Source organism: Pseudonaja textilis, chromosome 3 (assembly GCF_049901715.1).
Source record: "Pseudonaja textilis isolate UNSWEBS1 chromosome 3, rPseTex1.2, whole genome shotgun sequence".
NCBI classification, from domain to species: Eukaryota; Metazoa; Chordata; class Lepidosauria; order Squamata; family Elapidae; genus Pseudonaja; species Pseudonaja textilis.
Window position 1 is genome coordinate 60,853,991 of NC_141992.1, and position 27,600 is coordinate 60,881,590.

At 37.6% G+C, this 27,600-nt stretch overlaps 2 protein-coding genes and 1 non-coding gene across 4 annotated transcripts in view; all 3 read right to left on the reverse strand.

Moving 5' to 3' along the window:
* The window catches only part of NRDC (nardilysin convertase), a 30,768-nt gene extending 11,391 nt beyond the window's left edge, over window positions 1-19,377 (reverse strand). Inside the window, exons 1-18 of the mRNA XM_026707069.2 lie at window positions 18,913-19,377; window positions 17,316-17,592; window positions 16,402-16,483; window positions 15,188-15,341; window positions 14,249-14,322; window positions 13,534-13,629; window positions 11,190-11,312; window positions 10,072-10,129; window positions 6,826-6,899; window positions 6,578-6,647; window positions 5,820-5,897; window positions 4,357-4,477; window positions 4,211-4,269; window positions 3,465-3,519; window positions 2,840-2,944; window positions 2,505-2,628; window positions 1,749-1,835; window positions 1,334-1,453 (exon numbers count right to left, since the gene is read on the reverse strand). Of these exons, the coding sequence (XP_026562854.2) occupies window positions 1,334-1,453; window positions 1,749-1,835; window positions 2,505-2,628; window positions 2,840-2,944; window positions 3,465-3,519; window positions 4,211-4,269; window positions 4,357-4,477; window positions 5,820-5,897; window positions 6,578-6,647; window positions 6,826-6,899; window positions 10,072-10,129; window positions 11,190-11,312; window positions 13,534-13,629; window positions 14,249-14,322; window positions 15,188-15,341; window positions 16,402-16,483; window positions 17,316-17,592; window positions 18,913-19,292 (2,137 nt within the window). The 5' untranslated portion in view covers window positions 19,293-19,377. The remainder of the gene's footprint in view (window positions 1-1,333; window positions 1,454-1,748; window positions 1,836-2,504; window positions 2,629-2,839; window positions 2,945-3,464; window positions 3,520-4,210; window positions 4,270-4,356; window positions 4,478-5,819; window positions 5,898-6,577; window positions 6,648-6,825; window positions 6,900-10,071; window positions 10,130-11,189; window positions 11,313-13,533; window positions 13,630-14,248; window positions 14,323-15,187; window positions 15,342-16,401; window positions 16,484-17,315; window positions 17,593-18,912) is intronic.
* A 2,915-nt stretch (window positions 19,378-22,292) lies between these two features.
* Window positions 22,293-27,600, reverse strand: part of RAB3B (RAB3B, member RAS oncogene family) — a 55,226-nt gene continuing 49,918 nt past the window's right edge. The window contains exons 4-5 of one of the 2 annotated variants that reach the window (XM_087929914.1): window positions 26,094-26,218; window positions 22,293-23,443 (exon numbers count right to left, since the gene is read on the reverse strand). In XM_087929914.1, coding sequence (XP_087786040.1) covers window positions 23,256-23,443; window positions 26,094-26,218 — 313 coding nt within the window. In that variant the 3' untranslated portion in view covers window positions 22,293-23,255. The remainder of the gene's footprint in view (window positions 23,444-26,093; window positions 26,219-27,600) is intronic. The other variant, XM_026707077.2, reaches the window with a different exon arrangement.
* LOC148126137 (U5 spliceosomal RNA) lies at window positions 24,645-24,756 on the reverse strand. Its single transcript, XR_015743377.1, has one exon. It is a non-coding gene; the product is annotated as a U5 spliceosomal RNA (small nuclear RNA).

Sequence of the window (27,600 nt, forward strand, 5' to 3'; positions counted from 1 at the left end):
AATACCATATATGTATATATATTTATACTTCATTGCTGTTTTGCACTTCTGGTTAGATGCTAACTGCATTTCGTTGCCTGTGTTTATGTGCAATGACAAAGTTTAATCTAATCTAATCTAATCTAATCTAATCTAATCTTATGATTGGTTTTCACAACCACTGTAGCATCCCTATGTTCACAAATTTGAATGCTTGGAAACTGGCATGTATTTATGACAATTGCACTGGGCTCATGTAATCTTCCCAGCTGGCTGGGGGGGGGGAGCCAAATTACTCAATAACATCCCGACTCACTTAATAATTGCGTGATTCGCTTAGCAACTGTGGCAAAGAAGGCTGCAAAATGGAGCAAAACTCATTTGACAACTGCTTTGCTTAGCAATGGAAATTGGGGGCTCAACTGTGGTTCTCAGTCAAGGACTCTCTGTACAGTGGTCCACAAATACTGAGGGAGCAAATACTGAGCTTGACATTCTAGTACCAACATAAAGGGTAGAGTCATTAGAGTCAAGAAAGTATCTCAAACCAAAAGACGACGTTGAAATGACAGTTCAAGTTGTGTTATCTTCATTTTAGAAACTGAAAACTGCTAAGCTGTAACACAGAAATGGAATAGAAACCACTGGTTTTGTCTTAAGCAATATGTTATATATCAATGTATTGCTTGAGGTAAAATTTCCATCTGATGATGCTCAGCTATAGGTGGTTTCATGCATGAAACCTAAAGGCTAAAAAGTGAGGATTTTTAAAAATAAATTTTATGTTGGAAAATGTTATTATTTTTAAATGCCCCTTCATACATTTAAATTCCAAAATCTACTCAATGCCAAGTTGATAGTGCAACTTAATAGAAGTGACACATATGGAAAGTGAAACATTGATATGGGTTTAAAGCACAGGTGGGCTGCACTTTCGTTGACAAAGAGTTCGCTGGATGTGAGTGCGTGCTTACTTCGCTCGCACGTACCTTTTTGAGGCTAAAGCGCAGCTTCAAACAGGCAGCTAATTGACTCGGGCAGCTCCAGTGAGTACAGCAGGATGGTGCTGAACTCACCTGGACAGCCTGGGTGGGGGAATAGTTAGTTATTTAGGGAAAGCATAGTGCAAGAGTAGGTGGGCGCGCCCAGAAAGAGATCACAACTTGGGGTTCACCCAAACCCCGCTGACCATCCAGTAGCTTACCACTGGTCTAATGCCAGACAACATTGCCCAGAGATATATCTGAAGTAAAACAAAAGTTGCCACACGAGAAATCAAAAGGAATAAGTGCCATCTAAGCCATCAGTGAGGGCTCATTAGGAGTTTTATTCAAAGACACCACAAAAAAGTTACCTTTAGGGATTTTGAATTTGTCATCCTTCTTGTACCACAAACAACCTTGCTGGGAACTCATTATATTGACCGGATATTCTGTCTGAGGGCAATCAGGATCCTTCAAAGCAAAATCAGTTGCTAAAATGAAAAAGGATCGGGGTTGTTATTTCACTTCAATAAACAATTACTATCTACCAAAATAAAATGCTTAAACCTGTTTATAATAAAGCAACCAAATGGCACAAATGTTTCCGTAACAATAAACGTTACAGATTCCCCTATTTTCCCCTTAATTCTTATGGGTCCAACATGGCAGAAATCTAACAGAATAAATCTGTTCTGTTACTCACAGACATCTAATAGCAAAACAAAAATAGCATACATAGAATGATTATATTTTAGACTATTTAGGAAGAATTCATATTTCACTCACCAATGTATCTATTTTCTTCTGGCAGGTGTAAATCAGGATTTAATTTGAAGTCACTGGCCCATGTATCACTCCAGTGTTGATCAACATCTGTAAATATTACAAATAGCTTGGTGAAACCACACCTGAGAAAAATGATAAACCTAGTTATAGTGATGTGCATATATAAAGCACACTGTTCTGATTCATTTCTCATAACACATATTCAATTTTCACAGATAATGGAGGACACTAAAACACACATCGAGTTGAATTCATACACAGCTCATAAACCTGAACTATTGTTTAGTACACTATGACAGAAATTCCACCAGATGGATCAGGAAATTAAGCAGTTACAGCTAACTTAAGTCATTTTGATTAAATAGGTCCAATCTAACCATATACTGTATATATTTGTATCCAAGCTATTTCTACCCTGTCTAAAATTTATTAAATAGGTGAATGTGTTCTGTTTGCCTCATTAATTAAACCCTGGTTTAACTATAATTTTCAATGTTAAAATGTGGATGAAGTAATCAGTGTAAGGCTTGTTGGGCTAGTTTCCGGTAATTTTTCTTTTTGAGCTGCCCCTAGCTTTGTACGGCTATGATCAAAGACAAGAGGAAGACAACAAAATAAACTAGAGGAAAAAGCTAGAAATCCAGAAACAAAAAATCCTTCAACTACACCACAGATTATAAGAAATAATCAAACCCAGAGATTTTTATACTTTGAATTTTAGTTCCTAAAATTTAGACAGACAGACTATTCTTGTACCTTCAACACTGTATTGTGTCCCAAACCATTTCTCCTTTAGCTGACACTGGCCTTCATGGGAGGCAGATAATAAAATAAGATTGGCTTGACTGGGAATCAGTTGGTTAAGTGCTTTAGAAATTATCTGTAAAAAAAATAAGACTCAAATGAAACTTTCCTCTGCTACACCAAATTCCAGATCTTTATTTCACCTCTTCACTTTGAAAAAGAATAGTAAATCCTGAAGTAATAACATTTACTTTCTAAAAGAGGAACTCATAGTAGAAGTATGTTTCTATTGTCCAAGGTCAGATTTGTCTTACATATTAACCAAGAGCTTTAAATTTTTCACCTACCTCTGGATTATATTCAAAGAGAAGTTGGTCTCCTGTCAAAATATCCTCCTTTGGAAAGAGCTGCATATTTTCACAAAGACTTTCTACATATTCAACTGGATCAGTCTGAAAAACAAATCATTTTGCTTCCATGATCCTTTGAATATTTTTCTCCATATAAGCGAACTTTGGAGATAAATGTGAACCATCATTTCCCCTACAGTTTGGACACTGATTTTCACAGTTGCTTTGAATGAAGAATCAAATTTAGTTACCAGTGTGTTGAACTCCAAATTCTTAAGACATATCAGCAAAACGTAATTCAAATCCCTAAAATTATGATCAGTTACGTCATTTCTATGTTTACCTGGTATATGTCAGATAGCATCAACAGAAGGAGAACCCAAAAATTTGTGGAAGCATAGAAATATCCCTCCCCCCTGAATTCTAAGAGATGATAACAAACATCTGTATGAAACAGCATGTGTTTAGAGGTAATGGAATGTTAAGTGTTAATTTGAGTTGAAAAGGAAAAATGAAAATTTAAAAAATTAAAAATATGTAATGAGACAGGAGTCAATACCACAACTAAATAAGCAGAAAAGTGTTAATATTTTGCATGACATAAATCAGATCATATCAATACCTGTTCTTGGTAATGGAATTCATTAGCTTCAATCTTCTGGATCTCTTCCCATATTCTGTGGATGAAACCAGCATATCTTCTATATATTTTTGTTAAGAATATGCATATTTCCAGAAATAAAGATTTCAAAGTAAAAGCATAAAAAAATGTTCAAATATTCAGCTGTCATGCCAAAAAGGGGAGCTTTTGTCATTTATCAATAAGGGTAGAACATGTCTGACTCTGTTCTGGCCAATTCAAGGACCCAAATATGCCTCGTCCCCTTAGAGCCTCCTAGGTCAGAATGTGACTGTCTTCCAAATTTAGAAAATAAACTTTTACCATGCATCTATTATGAAACTACTTTCTCTTGATTTTAGACAGGTAATAACTTACCTGTGTAAAATAATTGTTAATATTTTTATTCTAAAGAATGATGTATTTAAGAAAAAGTTATTTACAAAGAGTGTTTGTAAGTAATAACTGTATTCAGACATATTTTTTCTAATCTTCTGCTATTCAGGTTTTTAAATTATATCCATCTTTAAACAACATAGCCAGTGAGTGAACTGGAGAACAGTGGGTTGGAGAAAAGAATAGTACCTTTGGAAAGAAGTATTTTCATTCCTCTGAACTTCCAGCTTCTCCATATAGTTTTAACAGTTATGTACTATGCCAGCTCAAATATGCGAAATACAGAAAAAAGAAGGAAAAAACACCAATAGCACCAACTTTTCCTGACTAAAATCAAACAGAGATTTCATTACCTTTGCTCAGGTCCTGCTTGCTGCAACATTTTCAAATATTGGAATACAACGTGAGCAACCTGAAGAAGGAAAGTTTCAAAATGTTCAACATGAGGACATCTCTAATAAGCTAAAAGAATAAGCACTAAACTGCAATTCAAATTTACCTCATAGAAATGTTTGTAACCTTCATCAGTCAAGGTCACACAAATACTGAAGACAGAGTAGGTTGAGTTTTGCTCAAACCCGGTCTCACCATTTCCTCCATACAATGCAAGTGCCCAGAATCTGGAAAAAAACATTTACCATACTCTTACAAAGATTAAGAACCACAAAGTATTAAAATTTTTAATATATGTTTCCAATGTACCGCTAATGATTTGTAACTCTGATTATCGGTGCTGCTGGAGGAAAATCTAAAAATATTTAACAAACGAACTTCCCTCAGATGCAACGACCTTGGCTCAGCCTTGAAAAATGTAATATATGTAAGGAAGTAGTTTTGCCTGTGCCCTGGGTGGGTGAATATTTGTTAACTTGTTTCTGTTTTAGTCTACTTTGTTTAGCTATTTTGATCCTATTTACCTATCTGGCTTGGTTTAAGTCAGGGGCAGGCAACTATGACATCTTTATGACTGGTGGACTTCCACTCCCAGAATTCCTGAGCCAGTATGGTAAAGTTAAACCCCAGGTTTAAGCAAATGGGAGTATAATTTGGGCTAAACTCAGTTGGAGGCTCTTTTGTACCATGTGCTTTCCAATTTTTTTCACCCTGATTTAAGAGGGAAATTTATTATCTACAATTAGGGACTCAACTCTGTGTTTATTTTGATTTCATTTCCTCAGGCACAGTGCTCTTTTAATATCACTAACCTGCCTTTGGAAAAATGGTTGGTTGGTTACTGCTATTTTGTAGAATGAAAAAGTTCTCCCAACCCTACTGTAGAGCTTTTTTTATGTGAGCATTTCCAACGCTCAATATTCTAGATGTGTCAGACTTCCCAAATGCCTTTGGATCCTTTATCTGGGTGTTGTCATTTAGGCTAATACCAGTTTTAATGTCTGCAATTCTTTGCTTGTTTGACAAGTAAAGACAAGCCTAAGGGAAGCCTTGAAGATGAGGTGGAAAGGCCTTCTTTCTTTATTGTAATTCCACAAAACAGCATCTGATCTCTTGGCACTGCATCACTCTGGACCCAATTGGTTGTTTTGTTGCTTTCTAGTGGTCTTTTGTAAATGTTTGGTGGAGTTACTTCAACACCTTATTGTTGAAGGAGTTAAGGTGGAATGCCTCATTTGCCCCCCCCCCTCCTGTGCTGAGGTGCTACCTTGAAAGCATTATGCCAGGGACTAGAATCCAGATGTTTCACAAAATGAAGTGGCACCACTTCACATTACCTTTCTGGAGTGTTCTGCTTAAGGCTTTCAGGCAATCCTCTTCAACCTCAGCATAGTTTATGACTATCTTTAACTTGGTCACTGAGTAAAGTGGCAGGATGCTCAACAATGTACAGTATATACTATAGAAATAAGGTAACAATGTATATACTTTTTGAACTTAGTAACTTGGGATTCCTTGTTTTCATCATTAATCATGGTAAATACCAGCAATTTTCATTTGGATACATACTTTTTCCTAAGATATGAAAGAATGCTGCCTTTGCCTTCATGTCCAACAAGCCAAGAAATATAGTGAAGTGGCTTCACCCTACAAAGTGGAAAAAACATGAACCGTAATTTGAAAATTCTAGTTTCTAATCATTATAAAAAAAAAAATAAGACTGTAAAACAGGCAAACCCAAAATGATGGGAATTGGGGGAATAATACTTTACAAAGGTCACATTCCTGGGTTACCATAAGTAGAACAACACACAGGTAGTCCTCAACTTACCACAGTTCATTTAGTGACTGTTTGAAGGCACTGAAAAGAGTGACTTAAGATTATTTTCACACTTATGACCATTGCAGCATCCTCTGGTCACGTGATTTATATTCAGATGCTTGAGAACTGAACTCGATTGCAGAGTCCCGTGGTCATGTGATCCCCTTTTGCAACTTTCTGACCAGATTCACAACCGTGTGACTAATTTAACAACTGCAGTCATTCAGTTAACAAATGTGACAAGAAAAGTCATAAAATGGGGCAAAACTCACTTGACAAATTTTTCACTTAATAACCTAAGTTTGGGGCTCAATTGTGGTCGTAAATCAAGGACTACCCATACTTGCTATCATTTAAACTTATATAATGCAATTCGTGAAATTACATGATCACCCTGCATATTCCATGCTAGACTTTCAATAAATTTACCTAATCCAATTTTACTGTATATCCATGGAAGTGGGGAAGGAGGGGGCAAGGCAGGAGGAACAAGAAGTAAAGTTACCTATAATACTGTTCTTGTGGAGGAAGACCCCAAGTGATGTTTAAAGAGTGAGTTTTTCGGATTGGAACCACTAAAAATAAAGAATATTTCCTTATAAATAAATAAAGTCAGGATAATTCCAGGTTTCCTCAACATTTCCATAGGCAAAACAAAAAAAACAGCATGCATTTTAAAGCTAGGAATTTTAAAACCAATATGGATACACAGTATAAATAGCATTACAATAATTACCCAACTACATCACTCACCTCTGTAAAGTTTAGGAAAATCTGGAGTGTCAAAAGGGTCTGTCAGATGGCCAAATGTTGGTTTGGGTAAATTACTTGAAAAGAAAGAACACGCATATTTACGTATCTGCATGCACAAATCTTCCTAATCCAGCAAGGATCATCACAAATCAAATTGCTCTATGAGATCAGGCCCTACACATTTTTCTTTTCTTTTTTTTTTAAATAAACTTTATTAATTTTACTTTTTTAAAAAAAAGACAACAACACAGCTATAAATTATATACAACAAAGAGACGCACCAGTCTTGGCGTAAGCCAAGAGGGAAAGAAAGGAAAGTTTGAGAGAGGAAAGAGGGAAAGGAAGAGAAGGGGGAAAAGTGGGGAAAACAAGGGTAGGAAAGACAATTATAATAAAACCATATTTTGTGACTGTCAGTAAGGTCTTTTCTTCTTCAAAGCTATCGTCGGCCTTAGTCTTCTTAGCGGTGAACTATCTTTGATTAAGCCAAATATACAAAGGATTCCAATTGCTAGAATAAATTGAAGATTCTTTATTTTTTAATGCTTGGGTTAGATTGTCCATTTCTGCACATTGTAAAATTTTCTGAATGACCATAAGTTCAGTGGGGATGGAAGGTAGTTTCCAGCACTGGGCAAATGCCAGTCTGGCTGCGGTTAAGATATGGATTGTAATATACTTTGATTTTTTGGATATTCGTTTATCAAAAATTCCTAGAAGGAAGGACTCCGGTTTGTACTCAATCTGTTCCATGGTTATTTCCTCTAGCCAGTGCCTAATTTTTTGCCAATACTTCTGGGTTTCCTTGCATGACCACCACATGTGGAAGAAGGTACCTTCTATGTTTTGACATTTCCAACACTTGGGGCTCGTGTTGGGGTTCATCTTGGCCAATCTCGAAGGAGGCAGGTGCCATCTATAAAACATTTTATATAAGTTTTCTTTATAAGCTGCTGATTTCGTGATCTTAATGTTCCTGTTCCAGACCTTTTCCCATTCTGCTAGGGTAATGCTCCGACCACATTTCTGCTCCACGCAATCATATTTCCCTTGACAATTTCTTGTTCCAGTTCTGTTTCTAATAAATATTTGTAAAATTTAGATATATTTTTTTACTTGGTCCTAATAGAATTTTGTCTAGAGTCTGTAATTTATTGTAGATTCCAAATTCTTTAATGTCTTGTTTGTATTTACTATGAATTTGAAGGTACACCCACTGATCAATTATAAATCCTCGTTCTTGTAGTTCTTGTCGTGTTTTTAACTTTCCTTGTAGGTCTAATAAATTTTCATACTTAATCATTTTGGTTATATCCAAATTATTAGGTGTACTATCGCTTCCATTGGAGACAGCCAAATCGGTATTTTTAGATAAAGTTTTTTACGTACTTTTTTCCAATTAGTTAATAAAGCGTCCCTAATAAGATGCCTATGGAAATATGATTGCCTGGGTTTCCCTGATTCCCACAGAAAGGCATGCCATCCTTTCTGCATATCGTGGCCTTCTAATACTAGTGTTCTTTTGTTGGTTAGGTTTACCCAATCCTTTATCCATAGTAAGGTGGCTGCCGTATGGTATATTTCCCAGTTTGGCAAGGCTAACCCTCCTCTGCTTTTCAAATCTTGTAGGGCTTTTTACGTTAATCCTAGCTTTTTCCCCTGCCAAATGAAATTCAATGTTATCTTGTTTAGTTCCATAAAAAAATTTTTATTTAGTTTGATTGGAATTGTCTGGAATAAATATAGAAATTTTGGCAGAATATTCATCTTAATCAAAGCAATCCTGCCCAATAAGGAAAGTTGTAACTTGCTCCAGAAATCCAAGTCTTTCTTAGATTGTTGAAGAAGTTTGTCATAATTATTTTCTTTTAACGATTTACTTTGTGGAGTTATGGCCCTACACATTTTTCAACACACGTTGTTAAGGGATGATTCCAGGGATCAAATCCTTAGTTGAAATAAATTATCAATATTGCTGCTTGTTCAGCAGAAAATATTTCTAACTGTGGCAACAAATACACAGCCTATTGCTATGAGTAAATAGCATGCAATTTCTTTAGTGATGTCCCTTTCTGTCCTATCCGAACCTCCCATTTGCACTTGGAATTTAGCTTGTACATGTGGAAAACACAAGACAGTCTAAATAGCATACATAGGTAAAAATCAAACTCACTAAGCAGAGCAACATTTATCTATCTCTGCTGCCTGCCTGACTTGCCTGCCATCCATCATCTATCTATCTATCTATCTATCTATCTATCTATCTATCTATCTATCTATCTATCTATCTATCTATCTATCTATCTATCCATCCATCCATCCATCCATCCATCCATCCATCCATCCATCCATCCATCCATCCATCTATCCACTCACCCACCACTTCTTATTTGCTAACCGCCCATCTCCATCAGATATTTATTGCAACAAGAAATGTATACATGCTTGGCCAAGGTGCCCATCCAATTTTTATCCTTGAGAAAAAAACAGGAGCTAATCTTTACACTATAAATATTGTGGGAGCTGCATTGATTGCAGATCTGCTTCTGGGTCATATTCAAGATGTTGGTTCTCACTTTTAAAGCCCTGCACGCATACCTGGGGGCGGGTTATTTGAAGGACTGTATTCTTCCAGCTACATTTACCCGATCCTCCAAGCAGGCAGGTAGAGTAATGGGTCCCCTCTCTTAAGGAGCTCCGCCTTCTCAATTGTGGCTCCCTCCCAATGGAATATCACCCTTGTGGAAATAAGATTGGCCCTCAGCTTGACACTCTTTCAAAGGCTCTGAAAATATGGTTTTTGGGACCCCAGGATGATATGAAGTCCTTAAGCTAGTTGTTTTGATTGCTGGCACTTGGAGGGAGGGGTTACTGGGGTTTGTATTTGGGATTTTATTTCTGAAAGCTACCCAGAATCACCATATATTTTTTCCTAAATAAATTGATAAATACATGAACAGAATTTGCCTATATGTTCTACAAAGTGTCCTCTCCAACTCATTTGAGTTATATGTGGAAATCCGAAAACTCTTGACTAAATTGGATTCTTTTTTTCTCCTTATTATTAACTTTAGGCAGCTGCAAAAGAAAAAGAATATAAACCAGCAGCTGGAAAGTGTAGAAGAAAGGTTGAGAAACTAAAGACCAGGACTGAGGAAATCAAATCTCTAATATCATATAAATTGCAGACGGGCGCACCCAATTAAATATCCTGGTTATTACACACAATAGGAAAAGGTATCTTACTTATATGGAATCTCTGAGAAGATTTCAGTCACCCATTTTTCCAGAGTATCCAAGATTTCTATTGAGGAAGGGAGGAAAAAAAGTGGTAGCACATAACTTTGGGGAAACAAGCAGCATATCATCAGGAAAAGATGAGAAAGGTGAAAACCTGTTGTTCAAGCAGCCAATGCAGAGGTGCCAATATTATAAAGCCCACAGGCTGAATTTCACTGGAATTTCCTGTAGAACTGCTCCAGATAACTGAAGCAAAAACATACATAAGATTTTTAAAACTCCTGTGAGGATACCAGCTCTAATTTGTAATTATCCAGTGAGTCACTACTTAATAGCCAGATGGGGAGCCACAGCCTCTACTCTCAGAATATCAGCACTAGGGTTGGTCTACTCCACAGCTGAATACGGCACCCCTGTTTGGCTTAATAGCTGCCACAACTGGCAAGATCAATGCTAGATACAATGAGGATCATAAGCAGTTACATAAAATCTACTCCTACTTGCTGGTTCCCCATCTTGAGCCACTTTGCTCCACCAGCTCTGTGAAGGCAGGAAGCCTTAGGGAAGGAGTACAATAAAAATTCAAGAAACCTACTTCTTCCTGTCCACGCTGATTTTCGTCATCAATTGGCAGGCTTAAATCCAGGAAGCCCTCTCTGGCAGTTACTCAACAGCTGTCTAAAAACTTTGACATCAACTCACAGTGGAGATCCCATTGGGCTGCTGAACGGCCAGATACAGGCAGTGACATAGATGACCCTACACAAAAGGTGCCAGGTTTTGACCTTCCTCGCCAGCATTGGTCAACTCTGAACAGGATCCATACCCAACATGGTGTCTGTCAGGACTCATTGTTTAAGTGGGGTCTTGTCTCTACCCCTCAGTGTGACTGTGGTGCTCCTTGACAAAATATCCATCACATTGTGTCCAAATGTCCATCAAGAGTTTACACCAGTCCAATGTATGATTTTTTTTTCAACATAGACCACCCTCTCCTTGAATGGCTGGATGGACTGGACATTAACATTTGAATCACTATAAGTCCATGTATTTGCCATACAGTAAATAAAATAAACAAATAAAGCAAAGTGAAGGTTCTGTAACTTCGAATGAAGAGCTCTTACCTTTTGACTGCACAACTAAAGTCATATAGTGCGCTGAATAATATCGCTGCCAGAATTCCCTCAGTCTGGTATAGGTATCAATCCCGTTTTCTTTTGGCTCATGTTTCAGTGTATCTGCATTACCTGTAAAATGAAGTTCAAAATGAAGAACTGCTTACAGTTATGAAATCTCTGCTTGAAACTTTTATAATGATCTAAAGCAGGGGTCCCCAACCACTGGGCCGCGGACCGGTACCGGGCCGTGGAACATTTCCTACCAGGCCGCCGGTTTGCTGGGTGCCGCCATCTTGTTTGATGAGAAAGTGCTTCCAGGTGAGCTTTTCCGGTTGGAAAGCGGCATTCGAGTCCTGAAGGAATCCTCGCGCCTTAGTTTCATCGAAAGGGGGGGGGGGCTTCGAATGAAACTAAGGCACGAGGATTCTTTCAGCACCCAAGGCAAGGCGAGCTGAGTGACTGTCCCGAAGCCATCCCGAAGCGAAGCCCATCGACAAAGGTACAAAGGAGGAGTTGAAGGTGGCGGGGAGAAGCGGGGGATGGCTGGCTGGCCGGTCATTCGGCTCGCCTTGCCTTGTCATGCGTGCTGATGCCGGTACCGGGCCGCGGATCATTTTGTGATGCTGGTACCGGGCCGTGGCACAAAAAAGGTTGGGGGCCACTGATCTAAAGGACGAACACTCTTTTCCTCCGCAGGCACAAAATAACGTAACAACTTGGATTTAAACTCATGGGAGTATAAATGCTGCTGGATCAGGCCAAGGATTATATTAGTTAAATGTTTTGTTTTTTACTGTGGCCAGCCAGATACTTCTTTAGGGCTCGCAAACATGAGATGGAGCCATATTTCACTATAACAGGTATCCAGAGGCATGGCCTCCTCCAGTATTGACTGTTGAAGACAAATAGCCCTCAATGGGCTTGCCCATTATGAATTTAGTCACATTTTTACACCACCCAACAAATTGGCTGTCACCAGGTCTTGTAATGATTCTATAGATTAATTTTCAAATGAAAATGGGACTGTATTTGCCACGTTGTCACAAAAAGCAAAGCTGCCATAGCAAAAAGTACTGAGTAAAGATTCTGCTATCACAGAATTATTTTTGTCTAGTTTGAGGTGTTATCTGAGCCTCATTTAGCCAGATCACGCCATCCTACACCATGTGCCAGAAAGAAATGGCAAATAACGAGAAGATTCTCTCTTTCTTTTCTTCCAATGTATTTTATTTTCCTTTCTTCTGAATCTGTAGCCCTTCTTGATGTCTTTCTAAATCCTTATCTTAACCACCTGAAACAAATTATGAAGAATGAAAATCTATAAGCACTTACAAGAGAGCATTCTAGGAGAGAAGACAAGAAAGTCTCACCAATATCCGCATATACCGTTTAAAGTAATTTGTGCATGAACAAGTTACATTATTACCTCACAATATCACATTATATTGATCATGATGTTGTGTGTGCTGTATCACCTATGTACTAAACTAATTCAGTATTCTGTAGATCATTTTTGTACTCCATACATTGATTTCTTTACTAATGAATGTAATGCTAATTAATCTCCAGATCTATCGATTAATCTTTCGGATACTAAAAGTTTCCCTTGCCAACACACCTTGTTGCTTTTCTCCAGTAATGCAATGACTTTGGAGAAGGTTATAAAATGAAACCTCATCTCACCCTCAGCTGAATGGGCTCTAGCAAGCAGCATACACCTGTTATGTTATGTGTATTTTCCCATCAGCTTCTTCTTCCCTTTTCCAGATATCCCTGTTTAATTCTGTAAAATAATTTACTAATTACAACGGACACTGAAAGCTTCCCAGAGTCAGTTTGGAGTTGGGTAATGCCAAAATCAAATCATATTGAAATGAACCAATCAAATCAATCAAAAAGATTGATTCCACTATAAGTAAACTATATTTGCTATTAAGATGTATTTGCTTTTTTCCTCCAAAATGCAATAGCAAGAATTTAATTTGTTTTATAAACTCAGCACTGTAACATTAGCTAAGCTAAACCACTCCTGGTTACGCTGATGAAGGCATAATTAAGAACAGAATATTATTATTTGATTGCCATACATATTAACTTCGGTACTATCCATAAATGTATTTATTAAATCTGGCTGGCTTCAACTTATCACATATTTCTTTCTTGTTCATGTTGCCCATTCACCCCAAAATTTGCTCTGAATTGCCCTCTGACCTCTGCAGATTCCAAAGTTAATTAGAAACAAATGGAGAACAGAGTGTCTATTTCACCAGTGGATGCTACTGGATTAAACAGCAAAGGCTCTTAGATCTGAAATCAACTTGATACCAACAGTCACAACAGGTACACTTACCCCAGAAAAACTTCTTCATAGGATGATCAGATTTGGCGAGACTGCCAAATAACATCTCTCTTCTGTTTGCATCAGAGGGCCTTGCAAGCTGATATTCTGTTTTTTTTTTAAAAAAAAAAACCACAAGGCTTTCAGATTCAAGATAATCCTAGTCTTCAACAGCAGCAGCCCTGACTATAAGAATATGACTGTTGTTTCCTGCCAGTTTCCCACAAGCAAAGTGAATGGGGAAGCCAGAAGGAATCTGGAAATCACTCTGGCCACTTTTTTGCCCACTTGCACTGTGAAGTGCCTCTCCACAGCCCCCTACCCACCCTCTGCAGCACTTACACAGGCTCCAGAGTACCTGCACTCGGCGCTCCCTGCTCCCACTCACGCTCCATATCTGCCAGTGGCACCCAACATCCTGCTTGCCTGAGACATCTACCAATCCCCCTTTAATGACCTTCATGATCCCCAGATTACGAGAGTACCTGGGACTACCTGGACTGCCGTCGCCAAGTTATGCAGTCATATGATGTTGCACTTTTACAACCTCACTATTTAGCAACAGAATTTCTGCTTCCCACTGCCGTTATAACCTGAGACTATCTGCTGTCCAGTTAGTAAGAGCATCTCTGTGTCGATGGAGGGATGCTACTACTATCTGCAGACCAAACAAAGTAGGTTTTTAAAGTACGATATATGAAATTTAAAGATAACTCCGAATTCTTACCGCTATCCACAGCTTCAACTTCCCGATCAATTGCATCCCGGATCATTAAAGGATGGATGAAAAATTGTGCCCACCTGAAGCAGAAAATTACTGTAAATAGAAATTCTGAGTCTGACATAAAAGCAATAAGAAGAAAGTGTTTTTAAATGGCCATATGACTTGTTTTGACATGATTATTCCACCCCGCCCCAATTCTATGCAAACCTTAAGAAATCTCAATTTTTTTATGCTTCAGTATGAATTGCCCCAACTGCATAACCAACCTGGCTTTCCTCTAACAAAAGCCCCAGGCATTGGAATTCTTATTTGAAATTCTCCTTTTAATGTTTACAATGTTTACAATATTCCCTGTAGAATTTGACATCGAATGACCCACAAGATTCCACTCTTCAGAACAACTGTCTTCCTATGTCATAGTCAGGCACGTCATAGCCTCAAAAACCTTTTTCTCCCAAGATTTATCTAAACCTCACTGCTAAAAAAAATCAGTGGCACAGATCTTACCATTTTAAAATGAAATGTGCACGAAAGAAGTAGTGTGACCCTTAAACAGGTGACATAATAAAAAAAGCCTACCCCTTCCAAAGTGTTCTTTCTAGTTAATGTGCAGAAATAGTTTTGTGTCACTACTTTGACATTTATACTCCCTTCTCTTTTAAATTGCCCATCTCTGCTCCACAGAACTGCTTACTCTTTTTAAAAATCTGTCTTGCTAAGATAATTTTTGTAAGCTTCTGAAGCAATAACTTCTATATTTATTTACAGATCTGTGTATTCTCAAAACATCTTATCACTAAAATACTTTTTTAATTTACTTTTTTCCTCAGTTTACTTAAAAACTTTAAGTAAAAGTAAACTAGCATAATGAGCTAAGTTTAAAATAGTTAATACTTTAATTGAAATGTAGTGTCATTTCACTACATTTCGCAGCTGAGTTACCTATCAAGAGCTTCTTTGAAATACTTTCTCTGCACATCAAACTGGAAGATAGTTCGTTCACAGTCTGTTGATGCATTATCACTTCCACCGTGTTTCTTCAGAAAGGCATCAAATCCATTCTCATCTGGATACTTTGAACTACCCATAAAAACCACTAGGACAGAATCCAAAATAGGAAGAAAGTTATTAATTCTAATAGAGGAAACATATACATACCAGACCTTAGTTTTCTTTTCTCTCACTGCCATAGCTAAACAATACAATTATAAAGTGTGACGCCACATGACTGCATTGCCCAGCAATGGCAATTCCAGAAGCCCCTATTGCTGTCATAACCCCAGCACAGCATAGGTTGTTAAATGGGAAGATGTAGCAGTCCCAGGGATTGCCTCAAGAGGGTGCTGTGGAGCACCAAAAACTCTGTGGAAGGGACGCACTACGTGGGCAGTAGTGTGGGCAGGCAGTGGAGTGTTACAGAGTACAAGATCCCTGAGTTCTCAAATTCCATAGCTGGATTCCTCTGGATAAAAAGTTGTGACCTTTCGTGCTAGCTTCTGCATTGACTTTGCTTATGGGAAGCTGGCAGGGAAGGTTTCAAGCGGCGATCAAATGATTATGGCTCATTGTAAAGTCATAACTGCAAGCTGGAAACCCAAGCACCCAGTTCACATGACCATGCAACTTCATGGACTGTGCAATTGTTAAGTCCCCCATGTTCAGTATTGTCATAATTCTGAACAGTCACTGAACAAATGGCTGTTAAGTCAAGGACTGCTTATAAATAATTGGTCATGCAGTATATCTTTTCTTGTTCTGTGCATTCATATGCACATCAACACAACTTTTCTATAGGCTTTCGCTGTATTATTTAAGAATAATCTATAGAAAAACAAAGCAATAACCATCTCTACTTAGGAAGATTAAACACACAATTAAATTAAAATTACTCATTAACTGTAATATAGTTGCTAAAGCAGAATTCTGAGACCAGCCATTACGTAACTGCTTCTTTAACACAAATTTACCCAAAATGACTTTAATGGCTATTTCACACATAATTGAGGTTTGAGTAAGATTTTATATCTAGTTTAGCAAATATGGAAGCAAATAAGTAATGCACTGATTTGACAAACAAATCACCAAAATGGGAAATTATATAATTAAAACTGACTTGGCTAAAAACAGTTCAAGGTGATATTCAAAGCAAAACATACTATGTTCCAGAAAATGTGCCAGCCCAGGCAGCTCATCAGGGTCAGAGAAACTGCCGACACCAATACAAAGTGCAGCTGCAGACTGAAGAAAGGGAAATACAGAGAAATATTTAGAAAAACATCATAGGCTGCCATATAAAACTGTGAAATTCCTCCATTAAAATTAAATCTTTAAGGATCTTTTTTTCATTCTCAGTTCTATGCAACATAAAGAATGCTGGTCTTTAGCTGCACACAAGAGCTATGTCAAAGTGGGGGTTTATAGTTTTACAAGCAAGATCTGTCTCCAGCATCTCCAAATACAAGTTATTGATACATGTATCAGAAAGCCAAAGCTTGCATGACTTATGCACGTTCCTTACCTTAGTTCATTTTTATGCATGACAAGGTAAACCAGAGGGGGCGGGGGGAACTAAAGTGCCTAAAATGTTGTAAGTCAAGGACTACCTGTATTATAGTAAAGGATAGAAAGAATATACTTATAACTTAAACACAGTTTTAAAAGTCAGAGTAGTTTCAGACAGCAAAATAAAAGCAAAAAAAAATCTTTCATATATTCAGGCATTCCAACACTTCATTCCATTTTAACTGTGCTATCATCATCTTCATGTTATTCAATTATATCAAATTGTGCTGTTTTCCTGGCAATCTTTCTTCTCTCCATTTTGCAAACATGAAGATTAGTAGCATCTGAAACCACAACTTGCAGAGGCAGTAGCCTCAACTGCGCACACACTAGCCATACTAAACCTTGGGTTGCGTTAAATGCAACCTTGCATCAGTTTACAATCCATACTAAATCACCGACCACATTATTAAAACTCACACTAATTGCAATCTACCTGTGAATTACACCAATGCCTAAAGCAATTTATGGCTATAATCATTACTCAATCCAAATTAATTATACATACCTGTTTTTCTGTACAATTTCTTTTCCGAGTTTCATCTTTATCTGTTAGCTCTTCTAATTCACTATCAGGATCTAAATCTTCATCATAATCGCCACATTCATCATCATAGCCTTCTTGATCATCTTCTATTTCTGCTCCAGAATCATCATCATCATCAGTTTCTTCTTCAGAGTCACCCTCATCTTCCCCCTCTGAAGATACTGCACAAGGGCTACCATCTGGGTTATGCAAGTCCGAAATGAGCAAGGCACATAATCCATTTTTTAGTCTGATGTATCTAGAAAGTTAAACAGACATCCAACTAGATATTCTTTTCAGTGTCTTTGAATGAAAACTAATTATGTTATTCCTGCTATGCCATGTCTTTTAAAATATTCATTTGTTTTTAAAATACATCTTATGTTATAATGAATTGGCTCCAGAATGGAAAATGTGGCTCACACCCCATTCACTATTAGCATACATTCCTCTACAAACAGGTTATTGGTACTCTATTATGTGCTTGAGGCAGGAATAAAAAATACATACTTACCTAAAATAAGCTCCAATTCTGACAGTGAGTCCCACTTTCATATCAAATGCATGTATTCAAGAATCATTTATATTTTTAAGCTTTCTTGGGAAAAAACCCACAGCAAAGTATACTTTTGAGTTATATATCATTTTCATCTCAGATTAGAGATGCAGAATTGTTCTATAACTTAATGACTAAAGCAGTGTGTTTCCTGCCCAAATATGGCTCTGAACTTCTGTGGACAAATCCAAATCCATTGTTGGTAAATTATCTTGAGTGGTAATAATTCAAGAATCCACATACTGGATTGGATAGGAACAACATTAGTCCTGTCTAGCATCTTGTTTCAAACACAAGGCTGATCAGATAGTTTGTTTAGTGACTGTTCAAAGTTACAACAGCACTGAAAAAAGAGACTTATGACAATCTTTCAAATTTACGGAGATGTTGTGTGGTCAAGTGATCAAAATTCAGACTCTTGTCAACTTACTCATATTTATGACATTTGAAGGGTCCCGGGGTCATGTGATCTGCTTTTGCGATGTTTTGGCAAGCAAGGTCAACAGGAAGCCAGATTCACTTAACAACCGTATTACTAACTTAACAGCTGCTGCAATTCACATAACAACGGTGGCAAAAATGTCATAAAATGGGACAAACTCACTTAACAAATGTCTCACTTAGACAGAACAGAAGTTTTGGGCTCAATGGTGGTGGTAAGTCGAGGGCTACCTGTCCTCAGAGATTGCTCACAAGCAAAACATGAGCATCCTCTGCAACCTGCCTCTGAACAAAGGATCTAAATACTACAACCTGCAAGTAACTAAAAGACCAATCCTGAATAATTTGTTGTCACTCTCCCTTTCTTGTCTAGTGTTGAAACCACTGTGCTGCCCACACACACACACACACACACACACACACTCACTTGTTTTACGGCAATGAAATGGTGAGGGTGGCCTTCAGCAGAGAGCATCAGCCTCTCTCACCTTCTAGATCTCTCCAAATAAAATCAATCCGACCCAACCAGCCGCCCCACCCCGTCCGTGTTTGGCAGCCAGCAGCTGCAGCTTCTCGGAGTACCTGTACTGTTTGGGATCACTGGGGGACTTGACGATCTCGGGATCGCCCAAGTTGGGACTAGGCTCGCAGGCGGCGGCGGCGGCGCCTCCGTTCTCCGCATCGGCTTCTTCCTGGACAGCGCCGGTCTTGGCCCCACGGCTGCCCTCCGAGTCCACGGACTGCTCAGTGCCGCAGGTAGACGAGGCCTTGGTTCTACCCGGCATGGCTGTCAAGATAACCGCAGAGGAGCGACGCACGATGGGCCTGAAGGCGAAGATCTTTCGGAGCCCGGCTAGATGGTCTCTCAGGCCGGCACGATCCGGACCGTGGAAGGCTCGATCTATTCGCAGCGGACTTATTCCCGAGCAACCCCGCGATACAGCGGCTAACACCTTCCGCATCCGCCGCGGGCCCAAAACCCGGCCGGGCCGTTCCAGCCTGCAAGATCACAGGCCGGTGCTAAGGTCTGAACACACCGGCTATTATCCAATCAGAGCCCCAGGTTCATGCCCACGTGATCCCCGCCAACAAATCCTTAGGTTCCTCGGCAAATCGTTTCTCTGATAGAGACACGGAGGCGGAGGAGGCGGGAGCGGAGGCAAGCGCTGCAAGCTTTCTGGAGGCTGCGGCCGAGCGGCTCAGAACCGAATGTTGCTTTTCTGTGCGAGTGTGTGACGTCCGTCCTGACGTTCGACCAAGACACGGGAGTTCTTGTTCGGGGCAGTAGAATTGGGTGTAAGGAAAAACGGATCAACACTTTAGATGTATTTTGAGTTTGTCGGACAGCGACTCTCCGCGTTCCGCACTCATTGGTTGAGGCTGGTGGCCAGGCACATTTGGGAGATCTCTAAATCTCTAAGAAAGGAAATTTCTCCTAGATTTCTTATATTGGGTTCTTGTATTGGGTATAGTACAGGTAGCCTTCGGCTTATAACAGTTCATTTAGTGACCGTTCAAGTTACAGTGGCACTGAAAAAAGTGACTTATGACCATTGTTCACATTTATGACCATTGCAGCATCCCCATCGTCACATTATCAAAATTCAGGCCCTTGGCAACTGACACATACTTATAACGGTTGCACTGTCCCTTTTTGCGACCATCTGCAGCTTTACAAATTTAACAACTGCGGTGCAATTGCTACTCAACTATGGCAAGAAAGGTTATAAAAGGGGGCAAAATTCACTTAACCAATGTTTCACTTAGCAACAGAAATGCTGGGCTCACTTGTGGTCATAAGTCAAGGACTACCTGTAGAAGTTAACGTATTTGTAGACAAAAGTGGGAGATGTAGTGGATGGGGCAGAGACGGAAGGAGCCCCAGTTTGAGATAGCCAAAAAGTGCGTCTCCGATCCCACCCACAACAGCACCGGATGTTGCCTCTCACATAGTGTAAAGTTGCAGAAAAAGAAGTGGCAGTGGGGAGTGGATAAAAGCCCTCTTAATTTTTCATACAAGATGGTGTAGATAAATTTCATAGTACACACAATTGCAGTAGCCCTTGACTCACAACGGTTTGTTTAGTGGCTGAAATTAAAACAGCACTGAAAAAGGTGACTTATGAGCGTTTTCATGCCACTGTTACAGCATCCCCATGGTCATGTGATTAAAACTCAGGTGCTTGGCAACTGACCCACATTTATGACAATCGCAATGTCCCAGGGTCATGGGATCACCTTTTGTGGCTTCTGACAAGCAACGTCAATAAGGAAGCCAGATTCACTTAACAGCTGTGTTACTAACTTCACACCTGCATAATTCACTTAACTGTGGCAAAGAAGGTTATAAAATGGGGCAAAATTTACTTTAATGTCTCTTTAATATCTCAGAAATTTTGATCACAAGTCAAGGACTGCCTGAGGATCCTGCTCCCCTCACCCCTTGCAGATCATCATACTTAAAATAATCTGCACAGAATGCTCAATTGGTCTTAATGATATAATTACTTTAAAAGATGTGAAATTCTCCACCTTTATTAAAACCTATTGCAATCCATACCTATGAAAAAAATACTGTATATTTAAGTAAATATCTGCAATCAGTTACAGCCATCCTATTGTAAAACTGTAGTGGTGATTTAAACACTGTTTAACTTTCTCCATCATTTAAATTAGTTGTTCTGTGAAGAAGAATATTCTTGATACTTGGTGTGTTCAGACTTGACTGTAATTTAATCTAGACTCTTCTAATATATAAAGAAGGAGATAAATCATTTTATTCCCCAGCTTGGCCTATGCTCAGTTTTATGCCTACTATACTTAGAACTGAATGAGATTTACTCCTGAGTAGTCTTAAGAGGCAGTACATTTGTAACCATAGCAGATCTTAGTTGGGAGACCACCTACTCTATAGGTTACACCAGGAAATAAAAAAGTATCCCAGAAAAATACTTGTGAGGAGCCTTTTCCTACTGTTGTGAATGAAACTGCACGGAATGCCCGTGAAGTTAATCAGAGGTTTTGTCTGATTCAAGAGTTTACTTCTAGGATACTGTTAATAGAATTGTAGCTTTAATTTCATGGAAATTTATTTTCAACTGACCTGGTTGTGTTATAAAACCTTCATGCTGATATTTATTGTATTTCATTTTATCCGTATTGTGCTTTCAACCTGGACTGCTGGGTGGGGAGGCAAAAAGTAAACTTGAAATGTATTAAATATAATATTTTATATTTATTATATTAGGCTTCATAGTAAGGTTTTTCTTGACCATAATATAGTAAGTTGCTTCAAGCAGTGTATTTTTCTTCTGTATCTGAAAACCCCAGATTTTTGTTAATAATGAATTAAGAAATACACGTCTTTGGGGAAAAATTCCACAAAGGGGCTTGAGGTTTTATCTGTCTGCATCACCAGCATAACTCAAAAGATAATGGACTTGATTTGATAAGTAGAAAAAAACCTCAAAAAAAAAAAACCATGCAAAAAAGTGCAAAGAGACATAAAACACGATGTTTGTTACATAGGAAAATCGTTGCTACTGGTGAAGGAGCTGCAACAAATGCTAGAAATTATACAATGCATGTTTTCCCTGCCTGGTTCTCACCTACATTGAGAGACGCTTTCATATCAGAAAGTCAAACCTTGTCACTTTTCCCAATTTTCAGTATCATTTTTGGATCAATAAAGGGCAGTATTTATAACAAATCAAATTCTTTACCTCAGGGATTGAGACTGATCTAGCAAGTTTCTCTTTCATAGGTGATACTTTAAAAATAAGTTCTCCCTTGGTGTTAGCATGGTAGCCCTCTGTAGAATTCAACATGATTCACAGCCTAACATAGTATATAAATTGTAATATATTTAACATTGCCTGAATTTCCTTGTTTATTCTACCTAACAGCTTTAGAAAGGAATTTCACTCTGGAACATAGCCCATACATTTGAAAGAATGTCCTACTATATTTGGATAGATTATTTGTGCTCATCAGCAACCTAGATTAATAAAATAACCCGTAGTTACCAAATATGTTTTATTTTGTCAAAATCTTACCAAGAACAACAAATACACTACAAGCACTTTAAGTCAGTATCTTGTAATATATCATAAATATACAAGAAAATAAAACTTTTTGTAATAATACCAAATAGAGAAAAAAAATCACAGTTACTGATTTTTTTACTACTGTCTATACAATGGCTGAAATGAAATGAATATTGTATATGTTTATGCAAATTTATGTCTAATCTTATTTAAGTTACCAGAATAAGCATCATTAAACACAGTTGGATTTCTTTTGATAATAGTGAAGAGAACATTGCAATATTATTTATAGCAAGACTCCTTACATCTCATAATAATTACCACTGGCTTCAGTGAGACTGATGATCAAATAATCAGAAGTATTTGGGGACTGAATGGTGGGATAGGGTTGAAAAAAACTGCCAAAAATAAAATGAAAGAAATGGAGCAATTCAGCATCTTAAAATTATTACTGCACATGCTAATAATTCTGTTACTTGCACCTCTCTTTTATCAACATGCAGCCAAAGTATATCTTAATTACAGATAAATGCTATTTATTTAACCATCAATCTTAGCAGTGACTTCTAATGAACAGATCCAGAAGTGTTTTGAATTCATGTTATCTGGCTCAATTTTTAATAAAATTATTAGAAACACCAAGCATAATTCAGAATGGGATAACACTATAAAATATTAAATCTTAAGATAAATTCTCAATGAAATGCTAGCACTAACAGCCACTTCATGGTGCAGAATATGTTACAGGATTTTTATGGACACTGAACAAATGTACTTACAGTAGTTCCACCAGCATAGACACGTCCCTTTCTAAAGACAGTTAAGTGAGGAGAAAACATTCCTGTGTCAAGGAAAAAATTCCTACTGATTTTTGAGGCACTAACAGGAGCACTTCTGCTGCAGCGGGGGTGGCTGATATGTGAGCCGCACATTTTTCCCAGCTGTAGCCTTTGAAGCTTCCGATTCCATGCTCTCTGACATCTTCTCACAAATGATGTCCACAAGTCTCTCAAAGACCTGTCTCACGTTGATGTTCTCCTTGGCACTGGCTTCAAAGTAATCAAAACCTAGTTTTTGGAACAAAGTAAACAAATAAGTTCTCAGTTTATCCCAAGATTACACTTCATGCTACTTTAGAGTTACATTTTCTGCTCAGTTCATAAGTAGCTGGTTTCTTACAAGAATAACCACCTCAAGTTCAAAGGAGGTAAGATGGTTTGTCATTGTCTCACAGCATATAAAAGAAAGTTTCTGAAACCATTTAATCAGTGAATGGTCCAACTGGGGGCATGTATTCCAGATTCTGCCTACTTGGCAGATTTTCACGATAAGCTCAGTAGTCCATTAAGGTATCTGTGTGCAATGTAAGGATGTATTCTGAAGATCCTCACACTAGTAAAACTAATAAGTGGTTTTGAGTTTGAAGTTTTGCTAATAACATAAGAAACATCTTTCCAAATCTATGGAGATTCTTAATCACCCAGGTCATGGTTGTTCCAAAGGTGCTTTTTCAAAAGGCAGTTGGACTTTCTTTATCTTTCCTTGAAGACATTTTGCTTCACATCTGAGAAGCTTCTTGACTTCTCATCTCAGAAGCTTCTTCAGAACTGAAGAAGCTTCTTGGATGAGGAACAAAATTTTAAAAAATGGATTAAATACATCTTGATGTGATTTGGAAAGGCCTAAAGGTACTTTTTGAAAAAGCAACTAGGCTTTCTTTGTTTTTCCTTGAAGACATTTTGCCTGTCATCCAAGAATCTTCATTCTTATCAAGAAGTTTCTTCAGAACTGAAGAAGCTTCTTGGATGAGAAGCAAAATGTCTTCAAGGAAAAACAAAGAAAGTTTAGTTGTCTTTTGAAAAAGCACGCTTGGGCTTATCCAATCACATCAAGATGTATTTAATCCATTTTTTTTAGGAAGCTGAATAATTAACAATCTTTTACTTCTTCATACTTCTGGGAAATTGTGATGGTGTGGGAGATTTATGGGTTTGGGATCTTTCTCACACAGCACAACTGATTTGTCAGATGCACCTTTGCATCTGAAGGCTCTTGTGGTTATTTTCCACTTTGCATTTCAGTAGCAGCTATGTAATGGGACCAAAGCACAATGCACACTGTTTTTTTTCCTGAGAAAGGGATTGTTACTGATAAGTTTAAATCCATGACTTAATTGCAGACTCCTAGATCTTCACTAAAATGTTAAACAATGGCAATTGCTTTTGTTGAAAATCTACTGATCTATTCTTTGTGATGTTTGAAATGGTGACCTGAGAGCTATCTTTGAATTTACACATTCTGTAAAACTATAACATTTAATCCACGGAAATCTTTAGTAAAAGGCGAAACATTTAATCACCTATTGTAGGATTTCACAGCCACCTTTATCAGTGAAATGATTTCTAGCATATGTCAGGTGAGACAATGAATATGTAACCAACTTTTTTCTAGCTGTGCTGCTATGTTCTTCAAAGATCTGAAACAGTTTGGCAACATCTCAGGCCTATAGATCCTACATGTAGGGTGGAATGCCCACAACCAGTCATCAATTGTCATATAGTTATACTGCTGATACTTTCCTCCTTGTTTCAATGTTAATATTTACCATTTCTATTACTTCCCTAAGAATGCTGGAGAAACAGCTGTTACAATTGTCAGGATGCTGACATTCCTCAGGCCTGTTTTGTGATTTGAATCTTGACAGAGATATTCAGCCAAAGCTGACATGTATATTTTTAATTCTGATTTTCCTTCAATCTTCCTTGGTTTTTGCCTTCTACAGCGCATTCAGTTTCTTTGATACAACTATCCTCATATTTCATGTATTCCTTCAGTTCTTAGTTTTAGAAATTATCCTTGTTAAATCAGTGTTAGGCTATTGTGCAAATCCAACTGTGTTTATTGAATTAAATCAAATGGGCACCATATAAATTTAATGAAAAATTAAATAAAATGTATTTAAGTAATCTTATGTTTAGTGGGGTGTGTAAAGCCAGAATTTATTTTTATGTGACTTCCATTTCAAATCAGCTTTCAGTGATTACCTATTTGAGTGACACTGTAATTATCTGCTACAAAGCAGTAGAAAGATAGTGATAAGTATCAGACTAAGATTCTGGAGACATGACTAGAATAAACAACAAAAATCCCTGCAGATACTAAAATCTAGTTACATACAATTTAAACATCACAATACACAGTGGGATTGAACAAGGGGTTATATAATGAGAGAGAAAGGAGAAGAGTTTTTAGAGTAACAATTAAGACTTGAACCCTAATACAAACTGAGATGTCAGACATAATAGAAGCATAAGCAGAAGGCTGGTATAGTCTTCATGGCACATGAAATGGATCAATTCATTAATAGGTATACTGGAAAGGAAAGAAATATGAAAGGGTAGGCACAAAGCTTAAGCTAAAAGGGAAAACACAAGTCAGGTAGTGAAATAAAATAATGGGGAAGGGATTCCTATATGCCTTACTTGAGTCAAATATTGGAACTGGAAAACATTGCTAACTCAAATTTCATGTTTAGAGGAATAAAAACCTTAAGACACAATGACAGACATAAGGCTTTGAGATTCTTTCAACACTGATTTTTTTTTCTTCTGGTAATAAAAAATAAATAATATATCTGGTAAAGATAAGATGTGTCTATAGATTAGGGGGAAAGAAATGGGGAGGAGGAGAAAAAAAAAGTTAAGATTGATCATGTACCCAACTGATCAGCCAAATGTTTTCCTTTTTCAATAGGAATAATTCTTTCATCCTCCACATCACACTTATTCCCAACCAGAATAACTTGTGCATTATCCCAGGAATATGTCTTTATTTGAGTGGCCCTGTAAAAAAAAAAAAGACAACAATATGATTTGCTGGGAATCATAGCTACAAAAAGCCATCAACCTCAAAACAACAGCAACAGCTTGAAAAGAACCAGTGTTGTTACCAAGATGATGTTGTTAGTATTATTGCAAAGTATTTAGCTCTAGAAATTCCCATTACTTTATATGTGAGCCAACACAGTATTTGGCTATAAAATTAAGTTAGAACACTATTTCTTAAGCTATGTTCATTGGAAGAGCTCTATTTCCAAGCTATTCTGCAAGTTGATGCAGGTTGTTCTTGTGCAGCTCCAGCTAGCAGACCTGCAAGCTTTCAGTTGACAATCTTGACTCAAATATTGATGAAATATGCCATCATATGGAATTGCCATTCATACGGAATGAACAATGCATATTCATAATGCATTTATTAAAACAAAGGGGGGAAAGTAGATTTAAAAGATGTTTTGCTTCAGTACTCCTTCTCTTTTCCATACTTAGAAAATAATTATTGTGAACTTGAAAGGGTAAATGAAACAAAGCTTTAGAAGGCATTATCACAAAAGCAAAAACACAAAAACAACCCCTTTTAAATCCAGCAGGGGGAGCCAGAAGATTAAAAATATGGATTAATTCAAGTAAGCCACATTGCCCTGTAATTCAGCTAGCCAGCACTCTTACCATGGACAATTTCTACCTCATTAAACAGATCCAAGTTAATGGAATATTTCCTTATATCTCCTCCTATTTATATTGTCAAAAATCTGAGTCTTTGAGACTGCTGATGGAGTTTGCTTTCTGATTTAAAATGATCACATATGATAATTCATTTATTCATTATCACATGCATGATAAAAAGATAGAATTATCATTCATTCCTACAATTTTGTGGTTATCAGTGATCAATCCATGCTTTCATATAAAAGCAGTGTCAGCCAGTCAATGTATGCATTTTTAATCAGCATACCCATTGAATATTCATCACTAGCCTTGCTGATGATAGGGCCTGGTTTAAATAAATATTGGAATTGTGATAACCAATCTAGGAAGAGCCAATGGAATATTTCAGCACCCATTGTTAAAGAAATTATACTCTTAAAGCTTCACTTTTCAACAGCTCTAAATTTAATTAATATTGTAGCTAATGTTGATGGTGAATTCTCCCACCTGCAATCCTACACAAACTTATCTGAGAATAAATATGAAACTTAGTGATTTTTACTTCTGAAGGATTCATTGAAAATTGCAAACAATTTCATAACACATTTAGGTTTGGATTTTTTCACAGCTGTTTTCAGTTGCATGTTATAGTCATACTACAGCAGATATATAGTTAAAGTAATGTTAAAGCTAAATATTAACGAAGGCTCTTTCCACACTGAGAGAAATATTATGCATTA